Source organism: Megalops cyprinoides, chromosome 4, assembly GCF_013368585.1.
Source record: "Megalops cyprinoides isolate fMegCyp1 chromosome 4, fMegCyp1.pri, whole genome shotgun sequence".
Lineage (NCBI taxonomy): Eukaryota > Metazoa > Chordata > Actinopteri > Elopiformes > Megalopidae > Megalops > Megalops cyprinoides.
The window spans coordinates 10,082,136-10,099,775 of NC_050586.1; the positions used below are offsets into that span (position 1 = coordinate 10,082,136).

A 17,640-nucleotide genomic window follows, 5' to 3' on the forward strand; every position below is an offset into this window, starting at 1 on the left:
CAACATACCTTACTGCTTAGATTTCATATCCCCTTAGTGTAAGGCTGGACAGAAATGCAATATTTTTTTCCCCCATGTATTCTTCCCATGGTAGGATCAGCACCCTACAGTGAGGAGTGGGCTGCATTCTGATGTGTTATTGAACTGGTAGGTGGGGAAGATACTTACTTGAATGCAAATATTAGCTCAGGGTCATTTTATATTTAGCAATATTATAGTATTTTATAGAAGAAAAACACATTCTGCAAAAAGTATGCTTTTTGCAAAGGGATCCTAGTTTATGCTCGTTTTTTATTTAATACCTTTGACTATTGTTGTCTGGTCTTGATGCATCAAGCTTTTATTTCATTCCAGCAATTAACTGAATATATATTTGTGTTATGTGTTGCTCACATTATATTACATTGCATTATGTTATTGTCAGTTAGCAGACAATCTTATGCAGAGCGACTTACAATTTTTACAGTCTCCATTTATACAGCTGGATATTTACTGAGGCAGTTGTGAGTTGATCACGCTATAAGCAAACTGTATGTATACCAAAGCTGCAGAGGAATATATGTACAATTAAGTTGAAGATAGAACTTAATGGGGCTGAAACCGAGGACACCAAGATTATTTGTTCTACAGTTATATTGACAGCCGTTATGCCCCACAGCCTTGGTAGACAATGGTTTTAACATGGTGTAAATTACTGAGCCCTGCACTGCAGATAAACGTCAGATTGTGAAGCTTATCTGAATGATGGAAAGCAGTTTTTCTTCTTACAAGAGGCCCAGGATATTATTATTTATATGAGTCAGTGGAGGTGAAGGTGGGTGCTGCTTGAGGTTGTTCCTGCTTGAGGTTGTTCCAGGACTCTGATTACTGTACGTCAGTATTTGTACCTGTCCTTATCGGACTCATGCTACAGAGGAGAACAGTTCACAGTTATGGTGCTAAGGAGAGAACAGACCCAACAGTGCGTGTTCTAAAGTTCAGTTCTTGACCCGTATAACCAACACGGTAGTAAGAGATACTGTTAAAACAAATTTTCCGTATAAATATTTTAGCCAGATTTATTTATTGTGTTATAGTTACAGAATGTCAATTTCAGTGTACTGTACATATTTACAAAGATCATACAACCATTCACAATATATACATTAGTAAAATATGTTCTGTTAGACAAATCATCTATATATGTGCACACTCACACACATGCTCTCTCTCTCTCGCTCTCTCTCTCTCTCTCTCTGCCCCCCCCCCCCCCCCCCCCCCCCCACATACACACACACACACACACAAAATGGAATGCAACTACTACTGACAGTGTATAACCTCAACCCATAACTTTTCTCCCTTTCTTTGACTGTAAAACACCTTGGTCCTTATGTGACACAACACTGTTCTCCAAACCCAAACACTGGGGCAGGTCTGAGTCTTTCCCATTCCTGGGTAGCATGACATGCAACAGCGGCCTCCCTATACGGGATAGCCATATCTGTGGTCATATTTCAGTGGCGGTGGTCCTTGGACGCTGGCAGGGGGCTTCTGGGTGCCTTTGCTTCTGTCCGTGTTCGTGCTGCTGCGGGCCGACCCTGGCCATGCCCGGGAATTCATCACCGAGCTGTAAGCCACGCCCGGGTGAGAGCGATATCCCAGGACCGAGCGGAAGCTGGAGTTTCGACTGGTCGGGCGGCTCTCGGGTGCTGGGGCGTCCTCTCTGTGAGATCGGGCAGGTCAGTCAGAGAGGGTTGAGATTGATAAATACAGATTTTGATCTTTGGGATCTTTGTTTTTATGTGGACCATTACAATTGTTTTGTTTTCTTTTTGAATCAAGCTTTTACTTTCCATCTCTACAGCAAATCTATAACTACTCTAGAGTGACTCAGTTATTCAATGGCTCATTTATTTTGGAATGTATTACCACATTAATTCACATAGATGAGAACTGTAGTTTCAGTTGCATTCCAGAAAAGCGGTGTCCCTTACCTGATCTCGTTGGCTACTTCCTTCTCATAGCGTCGCTTGTGGCAGAGGCAAACCAGAAGCCAGATGAGCAGCAGGAGGAGGAGCAAAAGCAGCAGAGCACCAATCACGGCACCCACAATCACTCCAACTTTGTTGGTGGCTGGCGAGGGAGGAGCAACACTCAGACTCTTAGAATGATACACCACGGGGGAACTCCATGGCTTGTTCTTGGAACTATCAAGATATCCGTATGTTTGATCAAGTTGTTTACTTTGGAGGTCATTTTTCTATTCGGCTGAACTTACGTTTGACCGCTCGTAGGGTGTATTTGCACATTTCCGAGCCCACTGCGTTGTTCACCTCACACACGTAGTTTCCCATGAAACTGGCAGAGTGGTTCCTGATCAGAAGTTCTCCTGTCTGAGAGTCTGTGGGTGACACAAAGGGGAAGAGCTTTATTAAAACAAGCAGCTCTATAGAAGAAGAGCATGGTGTTAACAACTGCTGTGTTCTTTTACTACCACCAGTTTTGCCTTCAGTTGTTCCTGTGAGGCTCGCTGTAGATTACACTGTTGTTATTTAGCATATGCTCCTATCCAAAGCAACCTGTATAGGTTACATTTTTTAAATGTTATCCATTTATACAGCTGGATATTTACTGGGGCAATTCTGAGTTAATTACCTTGCCTAAGGGTGCAGCAATGGTGCCCTAGCGGGGAATCGAACCAGCAACCTTTCAGTTATGAGCCCTGCTCGTTACTACTACGCCACGCTGCCGCAACAGATACTATTCAGCTTAAGTCAACAGCTTTTTAGATCCGGGAATACCGTCTCGGGCGCCCCGCTAGCTTCTTATACCCCCTCACAACAGTCATTCTCCATTCTGGATGGGTTGTCAGCGTCTTCATTAATTTGTACTATGTAAATGGTGTGAAGGCCCATGCTGTGACTGCTGCACACAAACACTGATTTGTGTGGGGACACCCGAGACGAGCCCTCTCTGAGAAACTGCTGCCTGGGCTCCACCCACCCAACCCCACCGTGAGTCAGAAATTCACACATACTCGCTAGGTGAGAGAAGGATGCCTGAAAGAGTTTACTTTGTGTGTCGTTTCCCTCTATAAACCTCCTTGATATAACCATGAGTTTGACTCTTGTTATAAAATGCAATCAATGACCATTGGCTCATTTCAAACCTCACACTATTAAATGATTATGCATTTTATATATTACAACAGATTCATAACTATATATGAGTTGCATCAATGACAACACCCTACTTTGTTTCTGGCTCAAAATGTGTCTTGTGAGCTAACTGGTGAGGGAAAATTTGGAATTGTCTCATTTCCCAAAATAAAAACCTTCCTTTCACCAATGTGCAGCATCACTTTTCTGGGTGCACATACCCTTGTGCGTTTGCACTCACTTTGTATTGCAGTTGCTGGAATTGCACCCCCACTCTCTCTCTTCCATACGTAGTTCATGGGCGTGGATCCATGGGAGGACTTGCAGCGCAAAGAGACTGTTCCCCCTATCTCCTCACTGCCCTCCACCCAACACTTGGGTACAGAGGGCCTCACTGAAAGGAGAAGACAGAGAAGATACAAAATTATGTGACAATATGTTTTGGTATCAATACAGCATTCATTACCTTTAAACACAGCTATCAGTCAATTGGTGTTTTCCAATGCATTTTAAAAATACTTGATTTTTTAAATTCCCTCAGTAAACACCGTACTTCAATTGTGGTGATAAGTTTTTTTTGTCAGTTAGAAGGAAGTGTTCTTGCCACATACACACTACATTAGAAGCTCACGTATTGTGGAGCTGTGATTTTGAGCATCCGTTTCATACAACATCCCTATTTCCTGCTTGTTTTTACATGACTATACATTTTAATCTCCTACCTAATCTATTATTACTTAAATATACTTCACATACAAATAGTTTTTGTTCACAAAAAGTACTTAATTTGTTTTGGAAACAAAATCTGCATGCACATAAACCCTGGCAAGCAGTTGGTGTGGTACAGTACATAGCAGAGCCTGTGGTTTTTCCACATTCTTTGATGTCTGTAGAGTGGGCTCCCAGTTAATCTCCTTTACTGCACAGTGAGAGGTGTGCATGTGAAAATGGCCATGGTGTCCACGCTTCGCTTCTCAAAAGCAAGTAAGAGTTAAATGCTAACATGGAGAAAGGTGATCAGATCTAAGAGGTGGAGGCGTATCTCGTCATCTCGTTCGGCCTATCACCGAGCCTGTTTAATGCGGTTCACGTATGTTTATGTGAGAAGCTGTGATGCTTTGCAGCTGTGAGCTGGCTGAACCCGGTGCAGACCTAGATTCTTTTGTCAGGCTGCATGTAACACCTGCCAGCTGCCTGGCCATGGAGGCAGTCCCTGTAGGTGTGGTTGCCCTTAGGAACCAAGACAAGAGCCGGCCAGTGTGAAAAGCATAGGCTTCATTTATGCTGGGGACATGTCCCTACCACTTTTTGTCGTGGCCCATTTCGTCCCCACCACTATAAATGGTGTGAACACGTCAAACCTGTCGTTGTCCCCAGGACTATTCAAAACAAACTGACGTCCATGGTGGAAAAAAAAGGGTGAACAATTCAAGAGTGCAATTCACGAAGGCTATCTGGTATGGCGGACACATTAAAACCCTATTTTACAGATTTCAGAGAGGAATCCTAATCAATCTCAGGTAGAGAATTTGACATGGTTACAAAGTTTTGTTTACTTAAAATTCCCCATTTCACACTTCATTCATGTGTCAGTGAATGCATTTTACCTGGGACCGTGTCTTTTCACACCTATTCACAAAGTACCACCCCATAATCTGTCACCACACATTGCTAGCCAGCCAAACCTGCTGTTGGCTTCTCACACTTTTCTGGTTAACAGAGCACGTAAGATAGCAGTATTATCTCTTGAAAACAAGTTTCCTGTCGCGACACCTTAGCAAGCTGGAAGAGACTGCAATGTCTGTTTCATGAAAATGCTCTTTGAATCTGTGAGTTCTGGTGTAGTTTTTAAGAGCAGCTTTGAAAAACTTTATTTTCATAATGCGGATTCTCACATAATTCTTTCCTAACTTGATTTTTATATTTGAGCCCCACTGCTACAGACATTTTTTTAAAAGGACTTAAATAAGTTTCAAAACTTCTTGCTTATCAAAAACAGAAATTGTGCTTGTGACATTTTCAACAACTTTCAACAACAAGGGAAGCATATGAATGTTGCAATGAAAAATATACTAAGTATCACACGATTCATATTTCTATTATTTCAAAACTATATCTGAGGAGCTGATAAACATTCAAATAATGAAAAAGTTGTATGATGAAAACTGTCTCCTATATATTTCTTTTATTTACATACATCATATTTATTTAAAAATATCTTCCTTTACTTGAAAACATGTTACTGTAAAATTAAAACTTCATACTACATACTACTAAAGGGCACCTGAGATCTCTCAATAAAGTACAACAGGAAGTTGTAAAAGACCTCCTATTATCATTCAAAACTTGTCAGGCTGTAATGTAGTAGTCTTTTTGGGAAAAAAAAGGGATTAAGTAAACATAAGGTTTAAAGTCCAGAAGACTCAATTTGGATTGCAGCCAAAGGCTGAATGATAAATGTTTGGTAACTGTATTTAAAGTTAATTGTCTTAGTAAAAACATAAAACAGTTGTGATTAATTCGTTTTTTTTTTTTATGAACGTGATGAACTTAAAAATACTTTCACAGCACTAATTCTACATAATCTCACAGCCATAATTCTACACAGTTTGTGTCTTCAGAAATGTGTTTTTTTTCATTTAGCAATTTCATGAGTAATTTCACCTGTGAGAGTCTTGTTGAACTAGCTCCCACCATTCAGAGGAAAAGATGAATGAAAAAAATTGAGAAAATGGCAGAGGAGTAGACATAAAAAAGGGAAAATAAAACAGGTTTGAGGAGATGGAGTGGATGCAAAGTTTCACATCCCAAGAGAATGATGGAAGGGGGGGTTGCTGAAATAGAGAGAGGGGAAAAGGAAAAACAAACAAAACCAAAACCGGTCTGGGGGGAAGGGGTCGAATATCTGACATGTATCTTACCCATCACGACCAGTGTCACTTTGCGCATGTCCACGCCCGGGGCCTTCTTCACTTTGCACTGGTAGGTGGCGGTGTCTGAGACCTGGAGGTCTGTGATGCCGATGGATGCATCGCCCTGGCTGGGATCACTCATGATGAAGTCCAGTCTCTTCATTTGCTCTGGACTGCCATAGGCATACTTCGTCCCACCTGAGAAAGATAAGATCTGACAGACAAAAATGCTGTTCAAATGTTCTGTTGGCAGAGAGAGAAAGAGAGAGAGACGCAGCCCATATAATGAGAACAGGTTTTTCCACTGACAATTATGACACACAGTGGGAACATCTCGCGCAGCCAGGTTCAGAAGAGAGCACACTGAGTTCTGACGACACACTAAGCTACAAGTAAGGGGTTGCAGGACAGCCACAATGGGTGTGAGAAACTCAATCAAGGGACCTTCATTACTTGTCCACAAACTACCCTTCCTGGGATTCGGGCTTGGCTCACCAGCTGGTCTTTCTGGGTCATGTCCGGACTGACGTTGGACCACTCGATGTCCAGCTCTCCAGTGTCAGAGGAGCCCGGAGTGTACGTGCATCCAATCGTCACCTTCTCCCCCTGGGCTTTCTGAATGGTTTGGGGCCCTGTCGAGGTCACCTGCATGGCCACGGTGACACCTGTAGGTTCAGAAGCAAACAGAGCACACACACACATACACATGTATTCATGTTCACAAACCATGCGCTGTTATCTGGCTTCTCCCTCCAATTCCTTTCAATGAGAGAACAGCCCTACCCCAAGGCCAGGGCGTTCTGAAATGGAACCTTAATTCCTTTAATCAGCTCACACCCTCTTCCTGCGCCACACCCAGTATGTATGTATGTCAGACCCTTCCAGGCTCCTAAGGCGAGTGCCAGAATTCACGAAATCAGCTGTCACACCCTTGCTTTGTGAGACAGTCCGCGCACATGCATACGGACAGCGCCTGCCACTGAGGTGACTGTTCTACCTCTACTGACGCAAAGCCAACGCACACAGTGTCACTAGAAGAGCCCTCCGGGCAGATACTCCCCGAATGGCGCGAATTCCTTTCATGCCGACCTTAATCAGGGCGCCTTTTTTTTCGCAACCCGTCTGCCGAAGAAACGGCAAAGCGAGGTGACGTTTCCCTATTGCCGCACGGTTCCTCTCAAAAGAAAGGGAAAATAATGGGAACAATTGCAAGGATAAACACAAATAAGCATAAATGAATGGAAATAACAGTCTTCCGGGTCTGAGCTTGTGTCATGAAAAGGGCCGCTGTCACGCACCCTGGATTTTCTGGGTCAGATCATGACAGCTGGCACCGCTGGGCTTTGTTTATGTACTCGTTACCATAGTTCCACTGTGGCACCGCGAGCCACCCACCTCACTGCTGTCAGCATACATTTGCTCCGGCTTGCTAATAATCCAAGAGCGGAGCAGAGATTTTACCCTTTCTTCGATGGCCAGTTGTTTGCGAACAGCCACATGTGTACACACACATATACATACACACACACACACACGCATGCACAGACGCATGCACGCGCACACACACACACACACACACACACACACACACACACACACACACGCGCGCGCGCGCACACACACACGCGCACACACACGCATGCGCACACACGCATGCGCACACACACACACACACACGCGCACACACGCGCGCACACACACGCATGCGCACACACACGCATGCGCACACACACGCATGCGCACACACACAGAAGCACGCACATGCACACGCGCGCGCGTGCGCACACACACACATATATACATACACACACACACACACACACACACGCATGCACGCACATGCACATGCACATGCGCATGCACAAGAAAAACTAAAAGCGTGGGTGTTCAGGCTGCTGCTTCAACAGTGTTAATAAGTGCTAAATTTCACTGATGAGTTGCATGGGGCACTGGGTAGGTGTACATCATGCAAAAGTGAGTAAACACAGCATGCATGTTATGTACAATATAATTTATGCTCTTTTAGGAAATGAGGGGATGGGCTGGCTCTTGTTAACCGGATTACTCATTTGTTTCTATATAAATTGCAACAGGGACCTACTTGGTAACTCCAAAATTAGTGTTATTGTGTTACCTGTGGTTTGGCTCCATGCCTGTAAAACTCATATCTTATGCTGTACTGCATGACGTGACCGCTTACCTGACTCCAAGTACACAGTTGTTGCACAGACCACAATCCACAGGATCATGGATTGCGTGTTGTGCTTCTTCATGTTGAGGTCCTTTGAAAGCCTGAGAAACACAGTAGACAGGTAAATGATATAGCAATTCGTCAGGCCAGAGGTGTTCAACAACATCCTACATCATTGGCATGAACACTGCAATTTGTAAGGACAGTGGTGTTAAACAACATGCTATCATTGGCAAAAACACCTCTTCAGACTGCCCCCGGACCCATTTGTCCTGGGCCTGGCCCAATCTGCTAAGACCCAAAGAACACCCATCTATTTTTTTTTTTTATTTGTACTGTATGCACTGATTGCTAAAAGCTAGTTATGATTTTCACTGGAGTTGCTATACACAGTACACTTAGGAATCTGTGTTGCCTTTTAGGAAACTGCATGTTACAGGCTATATCCATTTGGTCTTTTTGCTAACTGTATTCTGCGCTGCATTTTCTGGCACTCTCCGAGCCACCCTAATTGGGCACGAGAATGCCTCAAATAAACGACAAAGATAAAAGGGCCTCATTCACAGCTGCCCACATTCAGCCATTTGGGACCCAGCAGCACACTTCCTTGTTTTGATTTCTATCAGATCTGCGAGATGACAGACTGCACAGCACACAGATAATCATCGGTAAAAGAACACCAACGGTTTCTGTCTGGTGACATGCGGATACAGATTTTTTATACTCATAACAAGAAAGCAATGGGTGATTAAAAAATATGGGTCTTAAAACAGGTAGCTCCACCCTGTGTGGCTGCTCACTGTTGTGTATGACGACATATTGTTATCTTTTGATTGTTTAGTAGATACCCTTGTATGAATTGCTACTTGTGAAATTTCTCAAGAGTTCACACAGGTTCCAATCAAACATGATTTATCGAAGAAAGTAAGTGAAAATGTAGACTGGGCACTGTAGGGCAAGGCAAATACAAGAAATGTTACACAGTGTTTTTATAGGACCCACCATGACGGTCCACCCACAGTTCAAGAACAAAGAGGGTAATGAACCCAATCACTGTCCAACACAAGAATGGTGTTGACTGTTACGCTAATGCATGGACCAGAAACTCTAGCAGAGTTTCTGAGTATCAGGATCTGCAGAAACTCCAGCAGATGTGTAATGAACATTCCTGAGACACCAGGCTTCATTGTATGTAAACCAGTTTAATTTACAATAACATATAAGGAGACTGAGCAAATAATATGTGCTATATTCCTTGCAGCCCTATCCAGAAAGAGTTCAGAAATCATCCATTTATTCAGCTGTTTAATGAGAAAAATTCAGGTAATGCACTTTCCACAAGTATATAATGGCCTGTTCTCTGAGAATCAAGCCTGCAATCTTCTGGTTGCAAATCCCCATCCTTATCCACCATGCTACTGGAGCTCTGTACCAACAGCTCCAGCTTTTGTGTGATTGCTTGGCCAATCACAGCCCTGTGATTGTGTGGGGAAACTTTCATTTTAGGCATGTACAAGATAAATTCATGATGGGAACTTACAAAATAAACCCATGCAATTTATGGACACGAGCACCTGTAGATGCAAATAATAATAATAATAATAATAAACTCCTTCTCCTGTCATAGAAACTTGGGCCTATCATGGATTTCTACCTTTATCAAGAATAACAAAGAGACTGGCAGTAAACAGAAAGCCTAACAAACATCCAATCACCTCAGAGAGCAATCTTGCAAAAGTATGTAAGACTTCATTGATTCAATGGGAGCTGTGAATATTTGCGGTATTTAAATATTCCTTCAGGACAGTTACTGATCACATATTGTCATGTGTGGATGCAGAGACTAAAAAACAGTCCTTTCTGCAGTATTTGAATGACGGACAAGGTTCAGGATTGCAAGATGGTTCAGTCTACAGGGAAATGAAAAAGAAAACAGAGCAGGTGCCATGCACTCATTACCACAATATAATTCACTAGCCGCCTCTTCCAAGAGTCATAGATACTATACTAATATATAGTGCTTATCTCTTTGGCAAGTATTTTGCCTTTTATATACTCTCTAAGGATTAGAGACTATATAAGAGATGAGATTTTACTTAGTATATGAGGTTTTACACAGTAGTTATGTAAAACCTTGCATCCATCTTTGGAGGGAATCATATGACTGAAAAATATTAATTACGTGAATGTAAATCATTCTGATTACCAATTGATTTAACATGTAGTTTAACAGTATAGAAACCTGGTTATGAGTTCCTGAGATTTCATTTAAGTCTAGAGAAAGTTGCTATGAGCAGCACAATTCAGATTTGTCCTGTCCACTTCCAAAAATTCCTTGGTATTGTATCAGGGCCACAATTTTACCCCAATGAACATATTCACTACGCCCCATTTCACTCTAATATAAATGAAATCACCAAAGTAATTAAATGTTTGTCTAAAACACTTCTGATGACAATCAGTTACTAGCCAAAAAGTCACATGATGCTGATTTCAGGGAACCAACAGAACAAACAGCACAAACGCCTCCTGCAAAATCATTCCTGCCCTCAGCTCTCAGCAAAACACTCTTCATTGGCATACGAAAAATTGAATTGCAATGTCAGTTTACCTGAGTGCAGGGAAATAATCCACAGGTAAAGTAATTCCTTTTGCCACTGTTGCCTGACAGAGAAATGATTGAAACAAACGTTGTCCGTTCTGTCTCATTCCTTCCCTCCCTCCTGTTCCTCCCCTCCCAGTCCCCCTGAACACCGAAACAGGTGTGTCGCTATAGGTCACACCCTCTCTATTTTTCTCTCACTCTATCTCACCTTGTTTAACAGACCGAGGGATCAAGGTTCACTTTTGTATGCAGTGTCTTACTCCCTGCTTCACAGGAGTAGTGTTCTGTTTTTTTCCCCTTTGGAAAGAGTAAAATATTTAATTCATATTTTGGAAATGAGTTGGCTAAAAGACTTGAGTAAATCTTCTTAATTGCATGATTGATGGATATAATTGCATGATTGGTACCAGTCCTCACACAAATACACTGGCACCAGTGACCACTTGGCAGCCCAAATATTAATGGCAGTCCTCAATTAGATTTGTCTGGCGATTAAGCATTTTTAAACCTGGCTTTAAAACTTTTAACAAATGAACTCCTGCATTTCCCTGTGGCAAAGCCTCTGATCATTCAATAAATCAGCTAGTAAATATCAAAGGTGGAAACACTTTCTGCTATGCATTTTCTAATACAGTCTCCTCCAGATGCCTCGTTTCCAAATGAGCAGACCTGTGGGAGTGATTGTTAGGGAGACTGTGTACATCACCGTCTGGACTAAATCTTTCATATAAAACTGGGTTTCTTTTGATATAAAACCCTGATTCCTCACATAGGCGCTGGCACTGAAGATGCGGCTGTCATTTAATTCAGCTGAGATCTGAAATTTAGACCTTCACAGTGTACCGTTTCAATAGGTATAATTCCGGAGGTGGAATACCATAGCAATGATGAGGTTTCCTTGGCAACTTGATGTAGTAGCAGTCGGAGGTCGGCACCATATTTGGAGGGTGGGTCGTTGTGACATAGCAGGAACTAAACAAACAGGTTTTGTGACATAGCAGGTTACTTAGTATTAGGCAAATAATATGTTTTGTATGTGTTGGTCCTGTGTGTATGTGTGTGTGAGAGAGAGAGAGAGAAAGAGAGAGAGAGAGAGAGAGAGAGAGAGAAATTGACAGAGAGCAACTGGAAAAAAAACAAGAGGAGAGTAATCTTTAACACGGATAAGTTACATAATTAACAGACATGCTGAAAATAAAATTTATAACATTAATTTTGTAATTATTGTTGTACACATTAGATGAGGTGAATGCTGAAGTATTGCTATCAGACACATAGTCTTCGCAGAGCAAACTGCACTACTCACAATCCTCTCTCTGTACACTGAAACCTCACACACTTCTCCCTCCCACATAGTGACAAACAGGTCTGCCTCCTCTGAGTCACCTTCTCAATAATAGTGCAACCAGGGATTGCAGGGTCTACCCAGTGCCTAAGAGACTCATGCAGATAAACAGCACACACACACACACGCACACATGCATGCATACACACATACACGCACTCTGAGTCATACACAGACACACATACACACACAAAGGCACAAGCAGAGACACACACACAGGCACAGACACACAGACAGAAACACACACACAAGCACACAGACAAACAGACACACACACACACACACTTCTGACTCTTTATTCCCTCTCCCAACTCCAAAGTCTCCACATACACAAAGGAGCAGTTCAGGTACAATTTAATCTACACTATGCAGAGTTGATAAGGTAGTCATGTGCGCCATAAGCCAGTATCATGCGGGCAATGAGCGATCTGTGGTTTATCTGTTCTTCTAAGCAGGGCGAGAGTTGAAGGGAGTCTGTAACAACACTGAGTGGTGAGCACAGGTTTAGAGGCGTTCTGAGTGATGTCGACATCTAAACTGCACAGCAGGAACGTACAGGATTCATTTTAAAAAGCAACAGAGCTGTGGCTCACTTCCCCGTGAGGGGCTCCATGACATCTGGTGCCTAAAACTCAAATACAGATATATTAGGCGAAGATATGTGTATATATATATAAAGCTAAATCATTTTGCAGATGCATTTCTTTTTAATTTGTGTAATGCAATAATGATTAGGGGTGAAGGTGTAATAAGGCATGTGGCACTAATTACAGTGTGGCAATCCTGGGTGATGTCACCAGAACTGAGCTTGGTTATGATATGTTGTATCCTCATTATTGGAACTGAGGTCTTTTGGCCATGTTGTAATTAGAGCATATTTTCACACCCAGTGGGTCACCCCTCCCCCAGAATATTTCAGAAATGCAAGTGCCGGGTAGAACTGACCAGTGTGGCAATTAGGATATCTTCATTAACTGTGCTAGACAGGACGTGCACACAATGTTGATATTAGGTTCTGTTGTCCCCTCAGTTCATGTTGGTAGGAAAGTGATATATAATCACTAGATTAATCAGTGATGACTAGGGATGACTAGACCTTAGATCTAGAGGAGAAAACTATGAGCATGTCTTATCCATCTTCAGTTTTTTTATCCACATTGGTCATTCAAATTGAGCACTAAGCTACTATTATAGGAGCAGAGCCTGGATATCAACCTACAATGCACAGTAGATAAAGTGCAGAGGTATAGCATTTCTACAATCTGGTCCTGGAAACCCACCGCGTATGCTGGTTTTTGCTCCAGCTGAGCAGTCAGTTAGGTTTGAATGAGCTGTTAATTGAAGACAGGTATCGGCTTGACATCACTTAAGGACCAGCTGCTGTGTGTTACAAATATAAGTTTAACTGAAATGGGTTTATTCTACTTGAAGTATACAAGCAAAGATGTTTCAGCTGATGTTTAATTAATGATATTCATTTGAGCCTCTGCAACAAATGACTCATAGAGTAAGACCAATATTCAATTTTATCGTGATTAATGAGTGAATGAGAAGATTCAGGAATTCAGGCCATGCAAGCTTTCGAAAACTAAATCCATTGATACAGGTTATTTCATCATGTGCACATGGACACAACCTGTTGCAACACAAAAAACGTAATGGTCAGTTACTGTCCAATCTACATGATTCTCAGAGCACTTTTAGGTGCGTTTTCCTCCCCCCTTTTCTCCTCCTCCCATTCTGGGCATGGGCAGAAGCAACTGCAACCTTGATGCTCAACACTTGATGCTCACCTTTTCTTGCTGTGCAAGTGCAAAAAGACATCCTGGTCATCCCATACCTACAAAGACACAGTGTCCATCAAGGTCCCCCTGAGAGTTTAAATGACATTTCAACTCTCCAGGCTTTCAACCCTCCCACTAAGACCCTGCAGGCCATCTGCACAGACAAAGAGATGGAAATGTCAGGCACATTCAACTTTACACTGGGATTTTAGTTCATATTTATGAGAAGGTAGGTTAGATACATACTATATATAGTGGAATTTAATTAGACGCACCTGGTGGGTGAGGTAGAGCATCCCCCCCTCCCTCGTGCTCTCCTTACTCTTATCTGAGGGCAAAGCAGGGAAGAGGGCGATGCGACTTGACTGTCCAACCCACGGCTGGGAACACACTATGCCAGAGATAATTTGTATATCATGTTGCGGTCACTGGTAGCACTAACAGGAACAAAACTAGGCCTGAGTTTAAACAATGCCTGAGAATAAAAACATTACATTACTGGCATTTAGCAGACGCTCTTATCCAGATCGACTTACATCGGTTACAGTTTAAGTGTTTTTTTTTTTGTTTTGACAGTGTTACCCATTTATACAGCTGGATATTTACTGAGGCAGTTTGTGAGTTAAGTAGCTTGGCCAAGGGTACAGCAGCAGTGCCCCAGCGGGGAATCAAACCAGCAGCCTTTTGGTTATGAGTCCTGGGCCTTGACCTCTGTGCTTCACTGCCGCCCCAGACACAGTAGATGCATACTGTATACAGGAAGACCTTACCTTCTTAAGCTGAAATATTCACTTGTTTGGCTGGTTGTTCAATGGGGTCTAGAAAACATCTAATTTCAAATTAAACAGCAAAGGCTTTCCATGTGAAAAATGTTTTAGAGCACACACAAAATGATTTTTTAAATTATTACTACATATTTTATGTTTTAATTACATAAATGGATGCTATATTAAAACATAACATTTCTATTTGGGATACACAGACCTGTAGTACTAGCAAAAATAGTTGTGACAGTAGAGGTATTGACTGTAATGGCAGCAGCAGCAGTGGAGACTGCTGATGCAGAAAGATGTTTGAAGGTATAAAGGATATTACCTGGGACTGTGCATATGAACCTTGTTTGAGAGAGAATCACCTCAGCGCTCCACGCTCTATTTCCTGATGCTCAGAGCAGCGGTGAACCGCTGCAAACATATCATCCCCCACCCCCCCACTAAGAATCCCCCCTCCATATGTCCGCTTTGGCTAATTGAAAGTCATGGTACAGCAGTTTATGCAGTAACTGAGATGTGAATTCTTAATCCACAGTGAAAGCCACTCCTATGAAGTCATGGAAGTCGATAGTGAAGCCTGTTCCTGCATCTCGACCCTGGTTCAACAAGCTGTTTTATCATGCGGTCTCGCTAATTGTCAATTATTCAAACCATTAAGAGAGTTAATTATACCCGTGCCTTGCAATGAAATTGATCGGTTGTGTGATTGACAGTGATTCTCAGCATCTGTGTCCTCCCAGACTTAAGTTGGTATTGCCTGAATCCTAATACTGCTATTTTACCACAAGGGGGCATACAGCAGCTGTTCGTAACACACTTCTGTATTCTGGAGAGACACAATTGGAACGAGCCTGAATAGACAAAAACAAGGGGTTTGGGACAAAAGATTTTCCCGTTTTTCTTAGTATTTTTTTGTTGTGTATGCACAGACCTGTTATTCGTTTGCTTGTCAACTGTAACAACTGAAAGGGACTTTTCTTAGAACCTCAGAAGTGTTTTATTTCTGTGACTGGTATCAAAAAATGCCAGAGAATAATGAGGCTATTTTATATTTTAAAAAGTAATGTGCTTTCAGAGACAGCAGGAGTGAGTTTTTGTCTACATCTCAGTCAAAAAAAAAAAAAAACTTCCAGACTTCCATTTGACTTTCAGAATGCATAGTCTAAATGATCTAAAGGATATTGCAAGGGCTGGAGTGAGTCTTACATTGTGAAATCAACATGCCTGTTAGGTAGGATGATGTTGCTGGTATGAGCTTGTAGCAGGACATTATTGCCTCTCCACAAATCCCAGCCTTTTGGCTATGTGGTAATGTCAATGCACTGCTAAGTGGGAGACCACATTTGGTTCCCAGCTCCAGCAATTAAACTCATCACCTCCCATGGCAAACTCATGCTTGCCACAATGTCATACATCACATCAAATTATAATTTTTGACCGTTAGTCTCCCCTTAATATAAACATTAGCACATTTATTGGCAATTTTCTATTTATTGTGTAAGTGACCTGATTTTTTGAGACAGCATCACTGGTACATTAAATGTTATGTTTTCATTTAACGAGGGACAGAAGCATGCAAAATGAAATGAGGCCGAAAGAGTAAAAAGTGTGAAATTCATATCCGATCAGCCCCAATGATTAAACTGTCAAATCAACAGCAGAATTCATAGCCAAACCGGGACACTAATGCTGAGAAAATGCAAACACTTCTACTAATTATCGTTTTCATTGTGAGCACTGAATACAAAACATGTTTTTATAGAGAAGATGAATGGGCCAACCAACAATACAGTAAAGCTTTATGACAACACTAGTAGTAGACTTGAGTTTACCAAAGTTAGCAAACATTAAGTGACATCTTTATAACATAGCTAGAAAATGTTTTAGACCCACTGAGTGCCATAAACAGAGATCATATTCATATATAAAAAAGTTTTTTTCCTCTTCCAGGTGCTGCCTACCAGTGAAGAAATGGACTTAGGTCATGTTCACATATATGTGTTTGCTTTGAAGCAATCTGTGATTGGTTTCTTGTCTTTGCACCCAATGCCTTATGTTAACAATGACTGCAGTTTACTTCGAAGAGAAAGCAGTGCAAATAGCTTCATTGCAAAAGGTGGATTATAATTTCAGCGCGATCACATCGAAATGCCCCCTAACCTTCATGAGATTGAGAGCCATTATTGAATTTTGTGCTTATGTTGTAGCTATTGACAAAAAGGAACTGTAGAGGCTCTTGATTTTTGTCCACTCGAGAGCAGAGGAAGAAAATATCTAAACAATCAACTCTGGCTCATAATGCATCATGTTGGCATGATACAATATATCATCTGATATATTACATAAACAATAAGAATATGGTCAGGCTTCACTCTCCACTATTCTCTTATTTACTCTCTGTATTTTGAACATTCTTCATTGATTTTCATCCACAGTATAAACATCATAAATTACTTATAAGGAAGATACATAAAGGGCAAAGGCTGTCAATCTTACTCAGCTTCAGTCCTGTTTTGCGCATGAGAATCATTTGAAGGTAAAAATCACACCCAGGTACTATGTCTGAGTTTTAATTAAGGAGGCGTCTAATGCAGCTTTGAACTGTAAATGTGAACACACGCTAATACCTGGATAACCCGTCTCCAGGAAAAGCTAAGGGTACGAGCAGCCCATCTACCACTTCCCTGCCAGGTGCAGCCATAAAGTGCTCTGGTTACTATCCCCAATAACTGATTCAGGACCAGCTCTTTAGAAACCTTTTCAATTTTGTCAAAAACTGGGACTTCATCTAGGGGCAGTGCTTGAGGCCAGAGTATCACCAACGCCCTAGAAAGCAGGTGCAGGCCGGCTCATTAGAGTCCAATTCCACTTAGAGAAGTAAGACAGATAA

General features: G+C 41.9%; 1 protein-coding gene across 1 annotated transcript; it reads right to left on the reverse strand.

Annotated features, from left to right (window-relative positions):
- Positions 1–1,276: 1,276 nt before the first annotated feature.
- vsig8b (V-set and immunoglobulin domain containing 8b) lies at positions 1,277–10,948 on the reverse strand. Its single transcript, XM_036526017.1, has 8 exons — positions 10,855–10,948; positions 8,253–8,344; positions 6,548–6,717; positions 6,062–6,266; positions 3,382–3,534; positions 2,261–2,383; positions 1,977–2,115; positions 1,277–1,705 (listed from the first exon to the last, which is right to left on the reverse strand). The coding sequence occupies exons 2-8, from the start codon at positions 8,323–8,325 to the stop codon at positions 1,465–1,467; spliced, it is 1,104 nt and encodes a 367-aa protein (XP_036381910.1). The 5' UTR covers positions 8,326–8,344; positions 10,855–10,948; the 3' UTR covers positions 1,277–1,464.
- Positions 10,949–17,640: the final 6,692 nt, after the last annotated feature.